The sequence below is a fragment of the Squalius cephalus genome, assembly GCF_949319135.1.
Source record: "Squalius cephalus genome assembly, chromosome: 8".
Taxonomy (NCBI): domain Eukaryota; kingdom Metazoa; phylum Chordata; class Actinopteri; order Cypriniformes; family Leuciscidae; genus Squalius; species Squalius cephalus.
In genome coordinates this window covers 13,142,518-13,166,804 of record NC_137129.1, presented here as the reverse complement: position 1 = coordinate 13,166,804, position 24,287 = coordinate 13,142,518, and the positions used below count along the sequence as shown (strand labels likewise).

General features: G+C 37.8%; 2 protein-coding genes across 3 annotated transcripts; both read right to left on the bottom strand.

Annotated features, from left to right (window-relative positions):
- Positions 1-2,635: 2,635 nt before the first annotated feature.
- Positions 2,636-14,058, bottom strand: sh3bp5lb (SH3-binding domain protein 5-like, b). 2 transcript variants are annotated; one of them, XM_079878043.1, is made up of 7 exons: positions 13,765-14,058; positions 13,430-13,682; positions 13,133-13,195; positions 11,690-11,818; positions 8,734-8,895; positions 6,733-6,906; positions 2,636-6,104 (listed from the first exon to the last, which is right to left on the bottom strand). In XM_079878043.1, the coding sequence occupies exons 2-7, from the start codon at positions 13,673-13,675 to the stop codon at positions 5,487-5,489; spliced, it is 1,392 nt and encodes a 463-aa protein (XP_079734169.1). In that variant the 5' UTR covers positions 13,676-13,682; positions 13,765-14,058; the 3' UTR covers positions 2,636-5,486. The 2 variants fall into 2 exon arrangements, with proteins under 2 accessions (XP_079734169.1, XP_079734168.1); XM_079878042.1 differs by having other exon boundaries at positions 13,430-14,058.
- Positions 14,059-14,573: 515 nt separating this feature from the next.
- gtf2h4 (general transcription factor IIH, polypeptide 4) lies at positions 14,574-24,215 on the bottom strand. The gene is made up of 14 exons (XM_079880136.1): positions 24,057-24,215; positions 23,562-23,677; positions 22,798-22,902; positions 21,785-21,916; positions 21,514-21,699; positions 21,307-21,415; positions 20,551-20,619; positions 20,297-20,380; positions 19,552-19,720; positions 19,327-19,457; positions 19,187-19,234; positions 15,615-15,693; positions 15,086-15,147; positions 14,574-14,987 (listed from the first exon to the last, which is right to left on the bottom strand). Exons 2-14 carry the CDS (start codon positions 23,675-23,677, stop codon positions 14,877-14,879), a joined length of 1,401 nt encoding a protein of 466 aa, XP_079736262.1. The 5' UTR covers positions 24,057-24,215; the 3' UTR covers positions 14,574-14,876.
- Positions 24,216-24,287: the final 72 nt, after the last annotated feature.

Below are 24,287 nucleotides of genomic sequence, written 5' to 3'. Positions count from 1 at the left end.
CGTAAAAGTCTAGTAGACCAACATACCATAAAAATTTCTTCATCCTCGGTGCCACGGTTCAGGTAGTTATTTAGGAAAAACTGCATTTTTTTGGGTTTGGGGGGGCCCAGCGCGGGGGGGGGGAGTGGCCCCCGGGGACCAAACGAAATTTTTCCGTAGAAGTCTAGTGGGGCTACATGCCCACCAAATTTCATGTTCCCCGGTGTTTCGGTGTCCCTGGTATCGTTGACGAAAAATTTACGGGGGCCCCAGCGCGGGGGGGGAAGTGGCCCCCGGGGACCAAAAGAAATTTTTCCGTAAAAGTCTAGTAGACCAACATACCATAAAAATGTCTTCATCCTCGGTGCCACGGTTCAGGTAGTTATTTAGGAAAAACTGCATTTTTTTGGGTTTGGGGGGGCCCAGCGCGGGGGGGGGAGTGGCCCCCGGGGACCAAACGAAAATTTTCCTTAGAAGTCTAGTGGGGATACATGCCCACCAAATTTCATGTTCCCCGGTGCTTCGGTGTCCCTGGTATCGTTGACGAAAAATTTACGGGGGCCCCAGCGCGGGGGGGGGGGGAGTGGCCCCCGGGGACCAAACGAAATTTTTCCGTAAAAGTCTAGTAGACCAACATACCATAAAAATTTCTTCATCCTCGGTGCCACGGTTCAGGTAGTTATTTAGGAAAAACTGCATTTTTTGGGGTTTGGGGGGGCCCAGCACGGGGGGGGGGAGTGGCCCCCGGGGACGAAACGAAATTTTTCCATAGAAGTCTAGTGGGGCTACATGCCCACCAAATTTCATGTTCCCCGGTGTTTCGGTGTCCCTGGTATCGTTGACGAAAAATTTACGGGGGCCCCAGCGCGGGGGGGGAAGTGGCCCCCGGGGATCAAACGAAATTTTTCCGTAAAAGTCTAGTAGACCAACATACCATAAAAATGTCTTCATCCTCGGTGCCACGGTTCAGGTAGTTATTTAGGAAAAACTGCATTTTTTGGGGTTTGGGGGGGCCCAGCGCGGGGGGGGAGTGGCCCCCGGGGACCAAACTAAATTTTTCCTTAGAAGTCTAGTGGGGCTACATGCCCACCAAATTTCATGTTCCCCGGTGCTTCGGTGTCCCTGGTATCGTTGACGAAAAATTCAGTAAGGTGACGAAAAAAAAAAAAAAAAACTTTGACAATCCCTATATGATCATAATAATTATTTATATTTGAAAGCCGATAACCAATTTATTGGCTGATAAATCTAAATCCAAATCTTTATATAATTTTTGAGCTTGATTACAAAACTAAAAGTCTCACCATAAAAAGCCATGTCCCAAGCACACAATTATAATGTTCTCATTATAATTTGATGAAGTCTATATGACAGACTTGCGCTGCACACGTTGCACTTAACTATATCTTCCTTTTTTGAAGTGATTCCAATCATATTTCAAGCCATTCAAAACCATCATGGCGAACAGTGCGCATCTGAAGTGTCTCAACTGAAGGAAATAATCCATTATTTATCAGCTTTAATATATTGGCCAAATATTCTTATGAGGCTGATAACGATGACATTAAAAATGAACATAATCGTGCATCCCTACAACGTACCAATTACCCATACAATTACCAATCACACTTCTGTTTAAAGTGAAATTAAATGAGAAAAAGAGCATGGTTGTTAAATTCAAGTTTTAATATTTCTAACTGTGCAATAAATTAACATTTACAGAATAAGTTATCAGTCACGTAAAGATTATTTGTATTCATCATACATCAGCTTGTATATACATAGAGTTCATGTGACCTTATGAATGGAGAGAGACAGCAGCATACCGGATTAACTCTACAGAGCATCGTCTATTTACTATGAGGAGAGGTGAGGAATCTGTACACAAGAGGTTATGATGGGGGAAGGATGGATTTACAGGGTTTGTGGACAAAAAAATTCAACAACTACATTTAAAAAAATTCAAAACAACAAAAAATTCAGAAGAGAATAGAGTAGGATGTAAACTTGCAAACAATACTGTACTGTCCACAGCACGGTTTGTTCAAACAGCTAGCATATTACATGATTTTTAAAGTGTACATCTGCAAAACACAGTTACGTCATCAGGTTCACATCATTCAGTCATTCCACTGTTGTTTTATTTACTCGACTTTTCTTGCAAAATTCCAGCAGGACTGGCACACTTGTAAACATGTTCTGTTCTTGTCTTTCTGCTAAGACCCTCTTACATTCCCAGACTGACATCAAATCTAATATCTCTCAAAAAGAACAAAATCAATAAAAACAGTACTCAGAAATCACAAATTGTTGCGCAAAATAATACCAACTGACAACCAAAGTTGAGAAACAAATACAATATTAATAAAGGAAAAATCCAGGTTACATACAAGTGAAGATCTATCAACAGCATCAGTGTCATTATCTATAATCACAGAAAAGACTTTTGACTTGGCTTTCAGTCACCTAAACTGAAATGTGCGTAAAGTAACAATGGAAGCCTCTCAGGGAAGTGTACAGCAGTACCCATAGACCTCTATTGTAAGAGCATTTCTCTTTTCTGTGGTAACAGTCAGAGAAGTGAGTTTGATCATTTTGTCTTTATCCCTCTCATTGAGTGAAGTGTCTTTTGTCTTTTTTTTCCCCCGTCCCCTGACCCCTGACCGACAGTGAAACAGTAACTGAGAAGACGGGATCAGAGCATGAGAACTATAAATCCCTGCAGACTGACAAAATACCACCTCAACCCCTCCTTATTGTTATTCATTAATTTGCAGAGAACATCTGAACCCCCTCTGCTATAGTGCAGTGTTACAATAATGCCACATCAATCAATGTAAGTGTATTATTACTCTCGTTCCTCTCGATTACTCCATCTCTTATGTCCGAAAATGAATTTATTATAATGATTTCTGAATCTTAGTCACCACCCCTAGGGGAGATTTCCTCTCATTTGAACCATGCGGTTGTTAGTTATGGAAGCCTGTTTCCACCTTTCCATTAAAAAAAATGGCAGGTTTATTTCTTGGAATTACGCTAAATAAAATTGTGAAACTTGCAATTGTGAATTTGATTCTATTAACTGCAATTTTTGATCTAAATTTTCAACTTTGTATCACACAATGGGCCTCATTCGTGAAACATCAACAGTAAAGGTCCTTGCACACTGAAGTCTGAAATTTTCGCATACGTTTTTTCGTATTCGTGAATATTCGTGATTCGGTGGATCTAAATTGTCAAAACACCATTCAAAATGCTTGCTATGGACGCGAAAAACGCAGAAAATCGAACCTGATTCGATTTTTTTTTTTGACGGACGAAAGTTTCGGAGGCAGTGTGCAAGCGTGATTGACAACGTGAGGTCGTATTTATTTTTTAACGTGCGAAAAATTCGGATGCGAATTTCGGACTCAGTGTGCAAGGGCCTTAAGAAGTTAGAAGTTCATAAAAGCGCTCCAACGTAACTTTTCAGAATTATGTCAAAAATTATATTATTTGAAATCCCTAAACAAATTGCGTTTAGGAATTTATGATAGCAAAATTAATTAGTTGACCAATAAGTTTCATTGATAAACAAAAGTGATTTAAAACAGCCATGTAGTCCATTTACCCTTTTATTATAGATTACTATTATTCTGACCAGTGACCACCAGTATTATTTGTCTGCAAGATGAACACTTTTATTGAATCATTTTTAAGCATATGGCCAATTAGTTTTTTTGCATTTATGCAATATACTAGAGCCAAGCCTGAGAAAAAAAGGTCAAAGAACCCATTAACATTTCTGTATGTTGTATTTCATGGGCAAGGATTATGCTAATCGTAAATGATCGTACACACGACACCCTATTTACAAATGACTGAAATTCTTTCAAATTCACACATTTAACCATCAAATCTGAGGTTTACAATCCGGAGGATAGTTTTCGGGAAAGTCCATTTTACACTCAAGAATGACTTTATATCTCACAAACTTTATTTTCCTATATTTTGAATTTATATCTTACGATGGGATTTGAAACCTCAAAATGCAAGTTTACATTTCACAATGTGACTTCATATCTCACAATTGTAACTTGATTTCTTATTTTGATCCAACCATTTTATTTATTTTTTACTCTCAGGTGGAAATTGGCTTCCATAGTTTGCGCCGTTAAAGGGTTGGTTCACCCAAAAATGAAAAAAAAAAAAAACTGTCATGATTAATTCATCCTCATGTCGTTCAAAACCCGTAGGACTTTCGTTCAACTTTAAAACACAAATTAAGATATTTTAAATGAAATCTGAGAGATTTCGGTCCATCCGTTGACAGTCCGCGCAACTACCAATTTATCGCTTCGAAAAGTTAATAAAGAGATCCTAAAACTAATCCATATGAATCTCGCGCGAGAAGACCATCTACGGGACAAAGTGTACGTGCGTTGTGGACCCGCCTACAGGCACACATTACTAACGCGCTCTTTAAATAACAAAATATATATGGCGCAGTCTATTTCAGTTATTTAAACTGGCGCAGGACGTGAAAATGATAACTGGGTCGGGGCTGAAACTAGCAAAAAACACTTGCATCGCACCGAGTGTATGATAGGGCCCTATATGATAAACAGACTGAATTTTTTTTCACATATAAACATTGATAAGCGAACATAGAAGCTCAACTGTACGAACGATGCGTAAGAACAAACCTCATTGGTTCTTGTGGAAGCTCAAACGTGCTGCGTAACACACAAGAATATACCTCATTGGTTCTCACATGTGTACATCAAATAAAGCAATCGTGTCTCTTTAGAAGAATTTTACTAAAACGCTCAATTCATACGGATTCGCTTTTCTATCAATTTATGAACTTTTTGAAGTGTCAAAGTGGTATTTGCGTGGGCTGTCAATGGTCGGACAGAAATCTCGCAGATTTCATTAAAAATATCGGCAACATTAACGATTAAAAATGAGATCATAAAATGCATTATAAGGAGCATTTCCAGGCATAATTAATGCATTAAAAATACTTTTTATAGCAGACATAAAGGCCTCAAGTAAAGTGTTACCAAAATATCTTCATTTGTGTTACGAAGATGAACGAAAGAGAACTAACCCTTTAAAGATGAAGTGTGCATCCTCCTATCTCAACCTAATGGGCAACTATAATGAAACCATTTGTATATTGATTTCCTTGAAAAGTGCAAACTCTTTTAGATCATCCCAACCAGCCCAACACAGAAACATCGGCTCAGCCAATAGCATAAGTTAAGGGGTGGGACCATCTGTTTATGTAACCAATAGCAGATGGGTGAGTGTTTCAGGGAAACCTGTTTAAAAATAGTCTGTTTTTTCAGTTCCATTTGTGCCACTAGTAACACTGAGATTACACACTTCACTTTTAAAAATACAGAGTGTTTTCGGTCTGATTCATTTGTAGTCAGTTGAGAGTCTAGTCTGGAAGCCTGCAGGCAAGCTTTAGCCCGCCAGGATTGAGGTGGAGTAACAGACAACTCTAATTTCGTGTTTCCTCACAAACTAACACTTCTGTGGTGCTGCTTCACAAAGCTCTCCCGCTCTCTCTGCTGTCTGTCTGTCCCTGAGGCACCTTTATCTGCATCCTGTCCCGAAAGGTTTGCCACCTCTCTCGCAACTATTCTGTCTTCAGGCCTAAATCCTCTCTCGCTCTCTGCTTCTTTCTCCTCACCTATTATACTTCCGACATCACTCAGGTCGCCCAAGTGCTCCACAGAATCGAACTTCTCCAGGTCGGAGGCGATGGTTTGCAGGCTTATGACTGACATGGAGTCTGACCCCGCCCTCTCCACTCTCTCTCTATGGCCCCACCCCGCCTCCCTGTGTTTCTCCACCCACTGCCTGGTTTTCTCTTGATCGGCCCAGTCATTATCCATTAAAGGATTGGCCACCACCCCTGCATATGCCCCTGACTGAATTATACCCTCAGACTCCGCCCCGACTGGAGAGCTCCGCCCCCCACGAACCCTGTTGCGCTCTCTGGCGGCTCGAATGCGTCCCCTTTGCGCATGGATCTGCTCACTGATTTGCTCAAGGTTGCGAAGGGCGACAGAATACCGGGTCTTCACCTTCGCCACCCGTTCCTCCAGCTGAACGACTTTGGACTTGTGCTCCTGTTAATGAGTGGGGATAATCATAGCATATTGGATAAAAAATAAATAAATTGACATGTACTTGCACCAAATATATTAATGGCATTATAATGACTGAATAAACAGATGATCATCCATCAGACATTTTTTTTTTATATTATTTAGGGATGCACTAATATTGAAATTCAGGTCGATATGATAAGCCAGGGGTGTCCAATCCTGCTCCTGGAGGCCCACTGTCCTGCAGAATTCAGCTCCAACCCCAATTAAACACACTTGATTCCAGCAAATCAAGGTCTAACTAGGCATACTAAAAACTTCAAGGAGATGTGTTGAGGCAAGCTGGAGATAAACTCTGCAGGACAGTGGCCCTCCAGGACTAAGTTTGGACACCCCTGTGATTAGCGAATGATTATTCATGTTATGGTCGATAACTAAATGGCTGATACTATCAAAAAAATTATACTACTTATTTTAATCTATAATAAAATATTAAAACTAAAATGATTAGTTTGTATGCTGTAAGAGAAGTTTCTATTCTTTGCACCCATCACTAGTTTGCATTTCATAGAGGATTTCATTTTTTTAAATCAATATGGCCAGCAGACCTTGAATACCTTTATAGCAGAGGCCAGTCTCTTATGCATACCTCTAAGATGTGGTTGAACTGAGCCTTGAGCTCAAAATAAGGCTTGGACTTGATAATGACCCTCTTAAGAGCCTTCTGCAAAGTCTGCACACGTGCTTCTGCTTCCTGACAAAGCTGAGTGACACGCTGGTGCTCCCTCTCGCTCCTCAAACGCTCCTCCTCTGCCTCGTTCACCTGAAAACAGCAACATGTCAAACGTGATACCCTGTTCTGGTTTCACACATGAAAGACATTAAATCAAATATATACTCATATCTTTCTGTATCATTCATACAAATATTTGACAAAGATTCAATATCAGATCACCACTGTCAATAATCAGTACCAAGTTGATCTTAACAGCTAAAGAAAATGTAACAATATCAATCGTTTTTTATTATTTCTTCTATTATAGGTTATTTGTTTCTTAATTCTATATTTTATTACTGTTTACTTTAATGGTAAATTGAAAACTGCCAAAGTTTACTTAAAACAAACATGAATTACCTGAACAATCCATTTTATTCCTTTAATGTGACGTATTTCAAAGCAAGACATTGAATGGATTGTTAAAAGTGGTCATTACCAACCAGAATGGAGCCGGGCCGGTTTGCAAAAATAATCCTTGAATAACTATTTAGCCTAAGTGACATCGTGGGAAAAGTCATTTCAGAGTAAGAGCTAAAAGTGAAAGATAACAAAGACAATTTGTTTCTTTGTACTTTTTTATTACTGACTGTTTAGTTAAATGATTCTTTTGAAAAATGAATGCACTGTTTACACCATTTGCATATTATTCTATTCCTTGTCATTCGCCCTTGATTTTATTGCTGACTGTTTACTTTAATGATTAATTCATAAACCTAAATCAGGGTTTACTTAATTTGCAACTTCTATTGTTTTTATTTCTATTGTATATAATTTATCTATTTTCTTTACTTCTTTTATTACTGACTATTAACTTGAATGATTAATTTGAACAATTGAAGCACTGTATTTTTGTTGTATTTGTAATTCATTTCTGTACTTTATTTTACTACTGACTGTTCACTTAAAGGGATAGTTCACCCAAAAATGAAAATTCTGTCATAATTTACTCACCCTCAAGTTGTTTCAAACCTGTAAGAATTTATTTTTTCTGCTGAACACAAAAGAAGATATTTTGAAAAATGTCTGTAACCAAACAGTTGATGGACCTCATTGACTTCCATAGTATTTTTTTTTTCCTACTGTGGAAGGCAATGGGGTCCATCAACTGTTTGGTTACAGACATTTTTCAAAATATCTTCTTTTGTGTTCAGCAGAAAAAAAGAAATTCTTACAGGTTTGAAACAACTTGAGGGTGAGTAAATGATGACAGAATTTTCATTCTTGGGTGAACTATCCCTTTAAATGATTCAAATAAACCGTACTATGTGTTTACATCATTTGTAACTTTGTTCTATTGTTTGTATTTGTTCTAATGTATGTAGTTTGTTTGTGCTCTTTATTTTATTACTGACAGTTCACTTAAATGATTAATTGAAAAACCTGAGGCAATGTGTTATAATAAAGGACTGTGTTCAAAAGCATAGAAGTATTTTCAAGAATCTTGAAATTTCCCTGGCATTGGTATCGATTGCTGAAATTTTGGTGACAACCCAACTAGAAACAAAAACTGTGGGATGATTTAACATCGGAAAAATGCTGCTCTATTTTACTGGCAGTGCTAGAATAAAACGTAAATGAAGATGTGTAACCTTGATCTTTAAGTGTAGGTGTGCGTTCATCAGCGTTATTGATTGTCCCCACTGTGACAATCAAAGCCATGCTGCTATTACCATCCACACTAACCAGCTGTGCACATTTAAATATGAAACATTAAGATTTAACAAAGCAAAATCCATAATTGTGACTATGAGGGATTGATTTTAGCAATTATGACCTGTTGTAAACATAAGAGCACTTGTGTTTTTGAGTAAATTTATGCCACCGCCTATTGCTGTAATTATCAAATAGCAATGCTGAGTCACTGTGTCGTACCTTGGCTGTGGCGTGGTTTAGCATCTCCTGCCAGGTAGGGTCCAATGTGTTTCTGTCAGCCAATAAACCTTGCTCAGCCACATAAACCATCTCTCTGGCAGCCGTGTGCATTGAGACAGCCCTCTCGTACCTTAGCGCCGCCTTCTGAGTCTCCTGTTGAGCCTGAGGGTAAGGTCATCCATCATATTTCACATACAGCAATCAATCACTTAGCTCTGTAAACATGCAGCCAATCAGAGGACGGGATGCTGACCTTACAGAGAGCCATAAAGTGAATGGGGACTGCAAATCTTTCCAAACTTTATATCAGGTTATATTTACGTAATAAAACACTAGCTAAAGGATGTGGCATTAGTATGGAAGTATACCACAATTCTACTGCAATATTATTTGTTATATAATAAAAGAAAACACCAGAGCGAAGTCAACTGTATAACACTTCACAAACCACAAACCATAACCATTCATTTTAAATAAAGTGGGCGAAATGGCCAATAGGATTTGAGGTTGGAAAAGCTGACATCCAATCATCCCGCACACAAGGCTGGATCTGAAAACCGTTTAGCTCAAAAAGCCTGGCTTGCTGTCAGTGAAAATTGCTGTGCACAGATCAGAACATCCAAGCCAATCAATAAAAGTCAGGAACTGAGAATGGCAGGCCATATTTCATTGGGATAACTTGCTGGAAATATGGCATCCTTGCCAAGGATGATATCCGACTTTGGCTACGTTCACACATTGACAACCAAGTTTACTAGCAGACTCTTGAAGTGTCCTGTTACTGGAGGGAATTGAATAATGTCTGTATAAATGAATAACTGAAGTCAAAACCTTTTTTTATTGTTGAGATAGCCATGAATATCATCAACGGAAATGTGTGTGTAAATTTAACCCTACTTAAAATTTTAAATAGAATTGACAACTGAAATCTGCTGCTGTGTGAATGTAGCCATTATTTTGCACAATATTCATTGATTAAAATGTATTAAAATATTTTGAGTAAAAGAAAAGAAAAAAAAAGAATATAAAACTCCTTTTCACAGACTGTGATGACATGTTTTCACAGTTCACAGATTTATAATGTTTTACAGAACATTATAAATCTACATTTTTTTTAAATATTTGAATAAAAAACAAAAATGCACTGACCATAGCCAATCATAACAGTGGCCGTTTACTGACATCTAAAAGGAGCTGCCCTTTAAAATGTATAATTTCAGAAAGAGGGTCAGGGGAAGGTTGAAAATAATTGCTTTTCCACATATATATTTGTTTTAGTTTTTTCTTTTAGTTTATATATTTAAGATAAAAGAAAGAACAGGAAAGAGATGATAGATAATAGGGCTGTGTTGAAAAAATCGATTCACCGATTCTGAATCGATTTTCATATTAATTTCTAAAGATCGATCCGTAACTCAGAGGATCGATTTTCCCCGTGAACTTGAACTTTCCGCGTCATTGAATTCACGCATGCGCGCGAGGTGGAAGGACATTAAAACAACGTCAGTAACGTTAAGCAAGCGGTTGCTTTGAAAACTCCAGAAACGCTCAAAGCTCCGATCTGGCCACAGTCTATGGATCTGGCACCATTTCGGGTTCAGAATCAGAAGCAATGCAGAGAACGAGCTTGACAAAAGCAATGGTTTTCTAAAGGTTTTGTAAGTTCAAATTTTATTTACATTCTGATAGAAATGCGCGGTTGGCGGTTACAGCCGCGGACTCCGCGGATAAACCGTGGATCGGGCGGATGACGTGACGAAAAATTATATTTTCGGATGGGTGGCGGGCGGTTAACCAATCATATAAAAAATATATGCATACATTAAGCGGATGGCGGGCGGGTGCTGTTTTGAAAATTGGTCAAAAACGTTGGTGCGGACGGATGCGTTTTGTGATGCGGTTGAAATAATAGCCCATCCGCACATCTCGTTGTCTGTTTACTGTGAAGCCAGTAACCAACAATCTGTTTACATTTGCACTGGCTTAGAACAAATGTGTTCTCAATGTTGATCATTAAAATAAAAAATAAAGGTGCATTTGCATCTGAACTGTAGCAGCTTTTTGGAAAATTCTTAATGTCATTTTTAATAATACATCAGGTTCGCGTCTAAATAATCGGTCTACTGCTGCTGATATACCTCTGCGTCCTCGGTCGTCTACACCAGTGCAAGTTTGTGAAAGCAGTTGTATCAACACTCTGGAAGGGGGATTGTTCTTTACAACCACCAATATTCCATTAATTTGCAGTTGAATGTCTATAATAATAGTATCAATATGTTGCATAACTAGTACAGTCATGTAATTCAGGTAACAGCTGGAAAAAATTGCTTTTTTCAAAAACCATTATCTAAATCTCGAAGATCGGATCGGATCGAATCGAATCGAATCGAATAATGATAATCGATTCAAGATCTTGAGAATCGGAATCGAATCGATTCTTGAAAATTGAATCGAAACCCAGCCCTAATAGATAAACTAGTCGAATATTGTGACTGTTCCTTTATCAAACACTACATTTATATTAGGCTTGTCTACTCATCCACACACTCAAACTTATTTACAGTTTTTCATGAGACGGGCTGATGGCCAAGTCAAAGTTTCAATTCAGTGCTGCTGGTTCAATTGTTTTCAATTACTCTCTAGCCACAGCTAAACGATTTTCATCAGCTCAATTACATATTCAAAATTGGCTGCAAAAACGCTAATGAAAAGTGATGTGCAAATCACATCTTGTGTTATCAAGGTTAATCACATTAACACACCAACTCTTTCGCCATAATGACCACTGCACTGGCAAATGTCTTCTGGTTCAGCGGGAGGATTTTTTGCAATAATGAGAGAATGGAAATGAATCAGCAAACTACAAAAACATCTTGAACTCATCTGATAAGATACGAAGCACAAACACGCAATATTATGTTCTCCTGCTCTCTTACACACATACACACAAACACACCTCTTTAGCAAGTCTACGGGCTTCATAGTAAGGTCTGGCTTTTTCAATGCAGGCTCCCAGCTGAGAGCCCTGAGCGTTAAGTTTGCGTGCCGAGTCCGTAAGGATCCTCCTGTAGCTGGATCTCGCTTCCTAAACGAGCGTTAGACAGAGATAATGAGAAAGAGTGGGAAAACAATGCTTAATTTGGCATGATAAAAAACATGTAAACAATACATATTAATACTCCAGTTTAGTGGTTCTCTACTGGTGGGGATGATTTGCAACCCAAACATGGCTCACACAGACAGTAGAAAAAACAGTATCGAACGGAAATAATAAATCCAACAAAATTCTTTGGAATAGGATACCAAAATGCATTTTAAAAGAGATGAGAAAACACTTTCCATATCTTTTTTTGTTCAAAGGCTGAGTTTTCTTTCTTCTTTCACCTTTATTAGATTACACAGTGAAGGAGAGAGACAAAAAGTAATGGGTACACAAGCCAAGACTGGGACTTTGACCAGATTTGTCCTTTTTTATTTATTTTAATTTTGAGTATATATATTGTGTCAAATATTGTGTCATATACACTAAGGGTTCATTTGTATTATTTCACTATTGTACTTTTGCATTTTGACATTATGTATAGACCTTATGCACCAGAGAAACAAGCGCGCAGCCATCTTTAGAACTTGTCTTTGCCGTTTTTGCAGTCGCTCTGTATATCTCTATGGCATCGCTGTCGAGGAGTAATTAGCTGGTGAAGTGGATTTACTTATTGTAAAGTTAACGAAAGTTCTCATGCGGATTGAAATGTTTAGAGTAGATGTCTTAACAAATGTCAGTAGACCGGGAAGATTTTAAAATGAGCCGTTCATTCATAAATCCGCAAGATCACTGTGAAAATACAGACCGGAAGACAAAAGACAATGAGTGCAACACTGAAAAGGGGCGGAGCTACACAAGGTCTATAGTATATATATATCATCCTTATCACCCCCTTAAAAAAGACTACAAACTTTACATTTTGGCTTCACAAAATAGAGGTATAGAACAAGTATGAAGTGATCAGGACATGATTGCAAGACATTATACCACTCGAAATTGAAGAGTTCTCTCAGGCTCTCTCATTTCAGGGCATCAAATATTCATTTTGAATGAAGATATTAGTTGTGTCTATTAGTTGTGTCCCAAATTACGCAATATACCCTATTGCTATGCATGCCCTCTACCATCTAGGCTAGCGTATAAATGTTAAAAGGTTATTTTGACATTAGAGTCTGATAATTAGAGTCATTAGAGATTAGGTTTTGGTTTAGGGTTAGTTGCATGTAATTATGCCTAATTTATAGTTATTACTATAGTAAATAGATGTAATATGTGTAACAAGGACATTAAAATAAAGTGTTACTGGCACCTCAATAGGTTTTGAGACACAGTAGTAGTGTCACACATATTACTCACGTCCAGCTGTAGTTCCAGTCTGTTGATCTCATCACTGGCCTGATTCAAGTGTTCCAGCTCCTCCTGACAAATGGAAAACAGGGAGGGGAGATAGCTGACATTCAATTAATATTAATGCATTAAATAAGAGAGAAAAGTATATGAATTTATACAAAGCCAGCATAATCACAGACAAACAAATCATTTTAAATCATTTTGCCATTATAAACCATTCATTGAAGCAAATTGTGAATATTGTGTCATAGTACAATGCACCTGTCACAATATCAAGTTTATTATGGGTCCAAATCTTAATACCTGAATTCTGGGGTCCAGCTCTTCCTCATACTGCCCCTCATCTTCATCAAACTCATTCTTATCTTTCTCCACCACCTCAGTGTTCTCGGTTTTGCTCGTAACTTCCTCGTTTCCTCCGTCCCCGCTTCTGTTTTTCAGGGTGTCGTCCCTCTTCTCAGCCACCACCCCGGCGCTCTCCTCTCTCCACTCCCCTGACTCAGGCTCCCCGGATCCGGGGGGGTTCTCACGCAGCTGCCCCGGTTCCATCCGTGGCCTTGAGAATGACCCGTTTCGCGCTTATAAACCAGAATATATAAGCGCTTAAATGTTTGCCATGCCTATAAATATATATTTACCCGATAATTTGACGATAAAGCGCTACATATTCGGCGAATGAGCGTCATTTAACGGCGCAGGCGTGTTGTTTGCAGCGGTAGCGTCATGCAGTGGAGCTGACAGCGCAGAATGACCCGGGTTGAACAGCTAGCTTTACGGCTAACTGCAGAAATCACAGCCTCAGCTCAGACAGCAGTCACAGCACTGCTCAGGACTCATAAATACAGCGCGAGCTCCAGCCAGACAACTACGGAACTAACGTTACCGTTATTTCTTCCCGTCCCCGTTTCTTAGTCTCTCTAGCTGCCTTTTTGTCCAGGGTGATCCTTATAAACATTTTCCATGGAAACCAAAGTTTCCGCCTAATATAGTTACTAATGTGTCCTTATTAATCCTAGTCCTCCTGACAATGTAACTAACTACTAATTTGAAATCTTCCTAACTGAAATTTCATGGATTTATTTATTTGATGTCAGCGGTGAATTACTAATACAAATTACCATTTTTTTGTACTAACAAAAATAAGAACGACTTGAAATATATCAATATAAAATATAACTTGAAAACATCAAAAGAAAGAAACCTTCCATCTAAAAATAGTTTTTTTTTTTTTTGGAATCTGCCCCAAAAATGTCAAAAAATGTCACATCAAAAAATGTGACCTGGTGAACATGTTTTTGTGAGATTCACCCATTAAGACTAAAATGTACTCCCCTCCATCATCCTAAAGGCTAAACAGAATTCATTTTAATTTTACCCCTAATTACTTGTGACTGAAATGTAAATTTCATGGACTAAATTTCCATGTTATCAAACAAAAGACATTATTAGCATTCAGTGTAAACAGCATTTATTTTAGTCAGTTTACCTCAGACACAAACATAGCAAAGACAGACACTACAAAAGCACAAGTCAATAAGGGAATAATAATGCGCATACTGTCTCATAAACAGCAAAAGGCTTTGAACTATGTATAGAAACAGATTTTTTTAAACAGATGACCTTAAAAATACAAAAAATAGTCCTCATTACAGATGGTTCCTCTTGTCCATCCATTAGTAGTAATTCTCAGTATCATTCTCAAGTGAATGATGTATCTTGTGGTCTTAAAGGTCTGTTCTTCTTATTTCCTTTATGTATGGCTCTTTTGTCTCTTCCAGAATCTCTTAACTTCGCTGTGTCCATGTGGCGTCACCACCATGACCCTGTGAGCGGGGTTCTGCCAAACCAGTACACCTAAACCCTGCAGGACAGAGGCTTTACTGTCAGTACTCCGTTTGTTACTGCAGGAGAGACATCTAATGCTTATAAAGTACACCAAGTAAATCTGCTATTTTTTACCTGAGCCCTGTCCCGCAACACTTCAAAATCAGCCTGGGATAAAAACTGGTTGTATAACACTCCTGAAAGAAAAACATTGTGTAAAGTTGAAGGACACAAAATGCATAACTGAGACATCTATATATTTTCAGATGGCGTTTATGACCCCCTACCACAAACCTTATTCCAATGCTAATTTTTTATTTGCATTACACTTCACAAACACAGTTCTTATACAGTCTGACATTTACACTTTAAAGAATTAACCCTGCAGGTCACCCACAGAGTGAAAACAAATTTTCCATGCTGTGATATCAACATAATGTTTTTTTTTATTATTATTGAAATGGAGACATCCATTCCCAGAGGTTCCATTTAAATGAAACTGCAACACTCGATTGTTTAAATCATTACAATTACTAATGTAATAAAATAATTGTATAATATCTAATGGTTTTATTTGAAGTAAAAACATAGATTGTTAATGGGAAATGTAAATTCACTTAAGAACAACAAAGAGCTGGTCTCACATGCACAAAGGCACACTCACCCTCAGTAAACTGTAAGCGATCTTTCTCAAGCTCCCACAGTCTGATCTGATCAGTGATGGTTGGGGGAAGAATGGGGGTCTGAGGACAGAATGACACACGGAAACATGTTCATGCATTGAGCAGTGAATATTTGCATAGCAGTGTAGAATTTTCATGATAAGAATTGCCATATTGCACAAGGGAGACACCTAAGGGACATCTAAAACTACAAGGGGGAACTAATGGGATTAATGCATTTTTTATGCATGGGATTTAAATTATTAAAAAGATGATTAACACACAAAAGAAATGTTAAAAAAATCCTTAAGCATTTAATTTTAAATAATTAAATACAATTGTAATAATTCTTCATTATTATCAATTAAAGGAACAGTACCCCAAAATGAAAATTCTGTCATTAATTACTAACCCTCATGTCGTTCCAAACCCATAAGACTTTGGTTAATCCCAAAGTAGTAATATTTAATCAATAATTCAAATATTAGAATTATGAGACACTATATAGAGCTGTTATCAATCCAAAGAAATAATATTAATTCTTTCCACTACAGTGGTGGCACAGAAGTTGCATCTGAATTGGTAGTTACAACTGAATAAATTATGTTAAAGGAGAACTCCGGTCAATTTTAACATTGAGCTCATTTTTTTGTACATTTGGAGTGCTGTCAATACAGAGAACAACGACAAAAATCGGTGTTGCCTACACAGAGTTATTCTATTTTTAAAATTTGCACCCTGTTGACTTCAATGGGGCAAGTACTAAACCTGCTTTTAGCCTCTTAACATCCTTGATGTGTCATTACAAGTGCACAGAAAATGTGAGTGATTCCTTCAGAGTGAACACGAGTGAGTCTGACTGCAGTAGATGTGAAAGAAATATATAAAAATGATGTTATTTAAGCCAGCGCAAATACCTTTGTTTACATCCTGTTTTTCGGTTGAAGTCCAAAGTAGTCGATTGCCGAGTTCACACGCATAGGTTTAATACCTATGATCACGCGCGTGAACTCGGCAATCGACTACTTTGGACTTCAACCGAAAAACAGGATGTAAACAAAGGTATTTGCGCTGGCTTAAATAACATCATTTTTATATATTTCTTTCACATCTACTGCAGTCAGACTCACTCGTGTTCACTCTGAAGGAATCACTCACATTTTCTGTGCACTTGTAATGACACATCAAGGATGTTAAGAGGCTAAAAGCAGGTTTAGTACTTGCCCCATTGAAGTCAACAGGGTGCAAATTTTAAAAATAGAATAACTCGGTGTAGGCAACACCGATTTTTGTCGTTGTTCTCTGTATTGACAGCACTCCAAATGTACAAAAAAATGAGCTCAATGTTAAAATTGACCGGAGTTCTCCTTTAATGTTTTAAAAATAAAATTTTGTTCATCGAACGTTTGAATAAAATCAATATCACATTTGCAATCGTGCTAATATTTGTGAAAACAGCTCTCTGGCTCGTGATATTGCTTAACTATATCATATGATAGATCTCATACAAGTATTATTTAGCAAGTATTATTGAAGCAGGAAGTTTTACATCCAATCACATTAATGATGTAAACAAATAAATCAGACAAAGCACCGGCAATTTAGTATACACACACACATATATACAATATATATACATATATACACATACATATACATATATACACATATACATACATATATACATTATATATATATATATACACACATATATACACACACATATATATACACACATACATATACACACACATATACATACATATACATATATATATATATATATATACATACATATATATATACACTCACCTAAAGGATTATTAGGAACACATGTTCAATTTCTCATTAATGCAATTATCTAATCAACCAATCACATGGCAGTTGCTTCAATGCATTTAGGGGTGTGGTCCTGGTCAAGACAATCTCCTGAACTCCAAACTGAATGTCAGAATGGGAAAGAAAGGTGATTTAAGCAATTTTGAGCGTGGCATGGTTGTTGGTGCCAGACGGGCCGGTCTGAGTATTTCACAATCTGCTCAGTTACTGGGATTTTCACGCACAACCATTTCTAGGGTTTACAAAGAATGGTATGAAAAGGGAAAAACATCCAGTATGCGGCAGTCCTGTGGACGAAAATGCCTTGTTGATGCTAGAGGTCAGAGGAGAATGGGCCGACTGATTCAAGCTGATAGAAGAGCAACTTTGACTGAAATAACCACTCGTTACAACCGAGGTATGCAGCAAAGCATTTGTGAAGCCACAACACGCACAACCTTGAGGCAGATGGGCTACAACAGCAGAAGACCCCACCGGGTACCACTCATCTCCACTACAAATAGGAAAAAGAGGCTACAATTTGCACGAGCTCACCAAAATTGGACAGTTGAAGACTGGAAAAATGTTGCCTGGTTTGATGAGTCTCGATTTCTGTTGAGACATTCAGATGGTAGAGTCAGAATTTGGCGTAAACAGAATGAGAACATGGATCCATCATGCCTTGTTACCACTGTGCAGGCTGGTGGTGGTGGTGTAATGGTGTGGGGGATGTTTTCTTGGCACACTTTAGGCCCCTTAGTGCCAATTGGGCATCGTTTAAATGCCACGGCCTACCTGAGCATTGTTTCTGACCATGTCCATCCCTTTATGACCACCATGTACCCATCCTCTGATGGCTACTTCCAGCAGGATAATGCACCATGTCACAAAGCTCGAATCATTTCAAATTGGTTTCTTGAACATGACAATGAGTTCACTGTACTAAAATGGCCCCCACAGTCACCAGATCTCAACCCAATAGAGCATCTTTGGGATGTGGTGGAACGGGAGCTTCGTGCCCTGGATGTGCATCCCACAAATCTCCATCAACTGCAAGATGCTATCCTATCAATATGGGCCAACATTTATAAAGAATGCTTTCAGCACCTTGTTGAATCAATGCCACGTAGAATTAAGGCAGTTCTGAAGGCGAAAGGGGGTCAAACACAGTATTAGTATGGTGTTCCTAATAATCCTTTAGGTGAGTGTATAATAAAACCAGTGAGGTTTGTTTTAGCATGTGACGCACATTCAAGCTTCTATGTTCGAATTTATATATTTATATTATATACGTCAATCAATGTTTAGATTGTAAATTAATTCACTGTAAATTAAATCTGTTCATATTAAGCAATCGTATCTCTTTACAAGGCTTGGATTAAACCACTCAATTAATATGGATTCGTTTTACGACACCTTTATAACCTTTTACATTTTGGTTAACTGGACTTTCAATGGATGAACAGAAACCTCTCAGGTTTCATTAAAAATATATTCATGTGCGTTTCAAAGATGAGAGAAACTCGTACAGATTTGGAATGACATGAAGGTGAGTAAATTATAACAGAATATATATTTTTGGATGAACTATCCCTCTAATAATTAATTACAAATAATTTTAATATGTATGTTTATTATATATTTTATCTTTTATCGCCCAGCCCTTAACTACACCAAGTTTGTTCAGTTACAGCTAAACTTTATTTAAACTCTTCTTATTAGCACAATGGTTAAAATTAAACCTATTAGCAATTACCTGTTTAAGCATTACTGGGTGTGCTCGGGTCCTTAAGAAGTGAATGATCTGAAAATCATTAAATAAATGTCAAAACACCTTCACACGCCAGTCTGCAGGGCAACAGTTTCTAAGTTCCAGCGGCTGCATGCGTCTCTCACCTGCTGTGCTGTAATGCCATTACTGATGGCCTGCTGCACTGATTCTCTGGTTACCTGAGCAACAACCAGGTTAGGAAACCGATACAGCATCTCACTAAATAGAGCTACCAATGCAATCTGGAGTTCAGAGTCTGTCAGACAGAGATAGAAGCAGCGTTTTGACTGATATTGTAAAGCGCAATGCCTTTCAGACATGTCAGTGTGTGTAATATGAGTCTGACATACTTGTGTAGGCATATACTCGATAATTTGTTTCTACAATGATGAAGCCTGTGTCCCCTGTTCCTGGTATGGCTCCTAGTGCAGAACAGGCAGACCCAGAGGCAGGGCTTGCTGTGACTCCTGCAGATAGAGTTATGGCCAACCTCGTAGGGTAGTACCTCCGTGACTTCCTCTGTTAAAAATATGCAGGGAATGATGCAAACTGGTGCAATTGCTTGTTTTAGACATATTTAAACTAAACTTTTCCATACAAAGCATTCAAAGAACTTAATAAAGAATTTTTTTTAAATAATATATACAACTATATATATTCCTGATAATAAGGAATGTTCCTTGAGCACCAAATCAGCATATTTTTTCTGAAGGCTCATGTGACACTGAAAACTGTAGTAAAAGCTGCTGAATATTCAGCTTTGCCATCACATGAATACATTACATGTTAAAATATCTTAAAACAAAAAATATTTATTTACAATTGTAATATTTTTTTCACAATATTACTGTTTTTAATGTATTTTTAATCAAATAAATGCAGTCACGGTGAGCAGAAAAGTCTTTTTTTTTTTTTTTGCACACCCCCAATAAATAAATAAATACATTTAAACTTATTTTTTGGCAAGGATCCTTTGAGATTGGTTCCTAGACTGGTTCTAGTTCCTAGAAATCCTATTCCAAATACTGTACATATTTCGACTAGAGGGTACATGTGTTATTCAGAGCTATTCAGTATTTTTTCTTGATCACAAACCTTTCTTTGAAAAACCAGACCAAACTCTCGTAGATGCTGCAAAAATGTGAGCAGAGACTCACTCATCCCCTCCACAGAATAGTCCTGCAAGAAAAACAACAATCAAACTACAAAGCAAAACCTATTAATAACCAAGAGACCAACCCTACTTTAAGGGACAATAGCAAAATGGCTTCTTTAATTTAATTATGGTCAGTAATGGCTTTTATCTATGACTCATATGTTATTCTTGATATAGTAAAAGCAGCACTCACCCTACCAAGAGTGGAAAAACTCAGTTGGAACAAAAAGGAAAGAATCTCTACCAGGTCCATCCCTCTCGACTATGAAGGAGAGAGATTAGACTGTTAATAAGGAGGTGGAGCCATATTTTCCATCACGCCAACCACATTTACATGCAGCCTAATAACTATGAACAATCAGAATGATAGCTCAACTAGAATGAAAAGCCATCACGTAAACACCTTGGGGGGAAAAAATGATCAGATTGAAGTGCAAGTCTTGAATAATTCACCAAACAGATGAGCAATTGCCATGCACTACTTTCATAATCAGATTCATAAATACCTTGTTGTGTGCATACGGATTGGAACTCTCTAACCCAGCAATCTTTGCAAAGTACTCATATCCAGATGTTAAGTTATTGAAGGAACTGGCATGAGGCCATATGTTTTCATATGATAGAGACACAATTTTGGGATACTGCTTCAAATTCTTAACTTTTGTTAAGTAAAGTTAGCAAAGCGAGAAGAAAGCAATTTCAATATGTTAAAAAGGCAAACACACACTGTTGTGCCATGCTAAGTTGTTTATCTTTCTCTGACAGGACTCGGAAGCTTCTCGCTGTTTTTGCACTTTTTGCAAGCACATAAATCTCCTTTATAATTTCAACTGGGTACATGTGAATCTGCGGTTGGACTAATCGGTGCATGTAAACTGGCTTATGATACACACACATATCATAATGTAGGGGATATTTAATGTACAGATTTTATATGTCATGTACTAACCTGTGCTGTTTTGAGGTACTGCAGGGTGAAGTACCACAGCTGAGATGCTGTGTCCAGCAGCAGGAACTGAAACCCTGCCGATGTGATACAAGGAGCATCACCAACCTCGCTGAGAGGGGAAAAAACAGATCGAGATTATTTTTTGGTCTACCCTTCATATTTGACCTACTTTAGTTGGTGCATCAGTGGAGTGATAGTGTGCTCTACCTCCTCATGAGCCCAGCCTGAATGAGGAGCTGGGCCAGATCCTGGCTGACGGCTGCGCTAGGAGAGCCCACCATGAAGTGAAGGATGACCTCCCAACGCTCCATGGCGTACCGGTCGAGACTCTCTACATCCCTCGCATGGCGATCAGGACCCAGGTTGCCGCCCTCATCCGCCCACGATTTACCGCTGGCAAGGATAAAAGAGAACGTGAATCCAGTAAACCAGCCGCTGCAACACTATGACGGTTCTCAATTAAAACTGTGTTCCTCACCCGCCTAGCAGTGCAATTCTCAGGTTGTCTTTAAACACAGGGTTGAGCACAAAGCCTTGGAGTCCACCCTGAAGCTGCTGACTGTGCCAGAGCCGTAGCCCGGTTAACACAGACACACAATGATCGTGGTCTCTTGGAAAAGCAAAGACACCAACATATGAGAAAGAAATTTTTGACACTGCCGTTCAAAATTTGTGGTCAGTAAAAAAATTAAGAGGACCTATTATGCTTTTTTATATTTTCAACTTTCTTTAGTGTGTAATGTTGCTGTTTGAGCATGAAAAAGGTCTGCAAAGTCACAAAGCACTCCAAAGGAAGTTATTCAGTATATCAGTAATCACTGTTTCTGAACTCCCTGAAACGCCTCGATTGTAGTCTTGAGTTTTCTTCCAAGAACGTGCATGTTACAATATCCCTCATTTAAATAATTCCCATCGAAGGCATATGCAAAAAGAGGGCAATGGCCTGGTTGAGTTGCATTGCATTAGTAGTGTTAAAACCCATGGTTATAGTAAGGGGCGTGGCAACTGAAACACGCTTGAAGTGGTTGACAAATCACAACACACTAGTCCAGGCGACCAATCAGAGAACACTGAGCTTTTCAGAAGGGGGTTTTCATAGAGACAGAAACTAAACAGAGCATTCCTGACAGACTGAAACAATGTAAAATATAACATTCAAGCATGAAAATCTATTCTAGTAGACCCCAAAAACAAAATCAACACTTTGTGAAAGGGCAAAATATGGCTTCTTTAATGTACTTAAAAGAAGTCTCTTATGCTCACCAAACTTGCATTTATTTGATGAAAAATACAGTAAAATTGTGAAATATTATTACAATATGAAAGAACTGATTTCTATTTTAATATATTTTAAAATGTAATTTATTCTTGTGATGGCAATGCTGATGAACAATTTGCTGCAGCCATTACTCTAGTCTGAAGTGTCACGATCCTTCAGAAATGTAATGTACTGATTTGTATTAGAATGATAGAACTAACTATTGTACTTACTTTTGACTGTCTTTTTTGACCCACAGCGCAACTGCAGCCTGTGGAAGTGGGTGGTCTAAAAACAGCATTCGCATCACATAATTCTTTCCCAAAGCTGGAAGTTCCCTGTATGCAAATAAATGAGAATGAGCCAATCAGCATAACTCACTGAGGTTTAGTATTATATCAGGATAATACTAAATGGCCAAATTTCTTGTGACCGACAGTAATATCCAGAGATGCAAACTACTGAACTTTTTTATGAAAGTCCAGTGTTTTGAACAGAAAATACACAATATGTTATTTAAATGATTCATGTAATTCATAACTGAATATGGTGAGACAAGAAATGTTTCACATTTTTATTTAATTTGTAAATAGTTTAACTTGATTACTTCATAATCAGAACTACAATAAATCCTGGAACTTCTGCAATTCTTATTTCTTTTTCGTTATTCCCTTAAATCCCTTTTAATCCTTTAATTATTTTATTCCTTTGTTATTCCTGTATTATATAATGACCTAAGAAAAGCATTTGACCAATTATGCCACATACAAATTGAGAATGTTATTAGATTAGATAAAAAACAAAGTTGCACTTGCACCCGAAAATAATACTAGATGTTAAAACTCCTGTGCTATAATTCAAAACGGTCACAGACTTTGTAAGAAATGTTGTGGCTTGAAAAGTAAAAAGTCGCTTGCCTTTATATTTTATTATCTAATCAAATAACATTCACACATGTCAATACGCATGTATATTTAAACTCTAAAGCAAGATGAACCTGTATACAGCCAGGCATGTTGCAGGGTGATTGTAGAGCCTGTCGAGGACCTCAGGGCTCAATTCCTTTAGATACTCATGCAAGTTTTTGCACTGCAGCTGGACGCGAAACTTCATCTGTAAACAGGCAGACAGATGAATAAGGAGATGACTTGCAAAAACATGCAAAAGATGACTAGCATTAAAACTTATGTAATAAAAAATAATTATGAGTGTTAAATACAACGTCATACTGTTATTATATATTTTAAGACATTTTTTTTTTCACATAGGAACCTGTGACTGAGGCGTTCAATGGATAAAACTTAAACTAAATGCATTTAAAAACAGAAGTCAACATCAACGAATACGGTGAAGACAACATAAACTGAATCATTGAGACTTTTGTCCTACCGTTAATGAATAGAGAAAACGTTCTAAAGTAAAAAACATTCTAATATATACCTTAGTAATTTTCGCTTTAAACATATATCTAAAAGATAGTCCGTAGACTTACCTTGTTTCACATGTGTCAGGAAGCACAATACAGTGCATTAAATGATGTGAATCATTTCATTTCTTCACAAGCGTTCAGTGTGGATGCTTCCATGAAGCCATGTTGAATGATCACGTGATCGCCGAAACGGGCAGTCTGATTGGTTGACGTGCTATGCCTGGGGAGACTTTTCGGTAAAGTGTAGTTTTGTGTAAACTTTTTCATAATAATATGGATTTATATTCGGTGCTT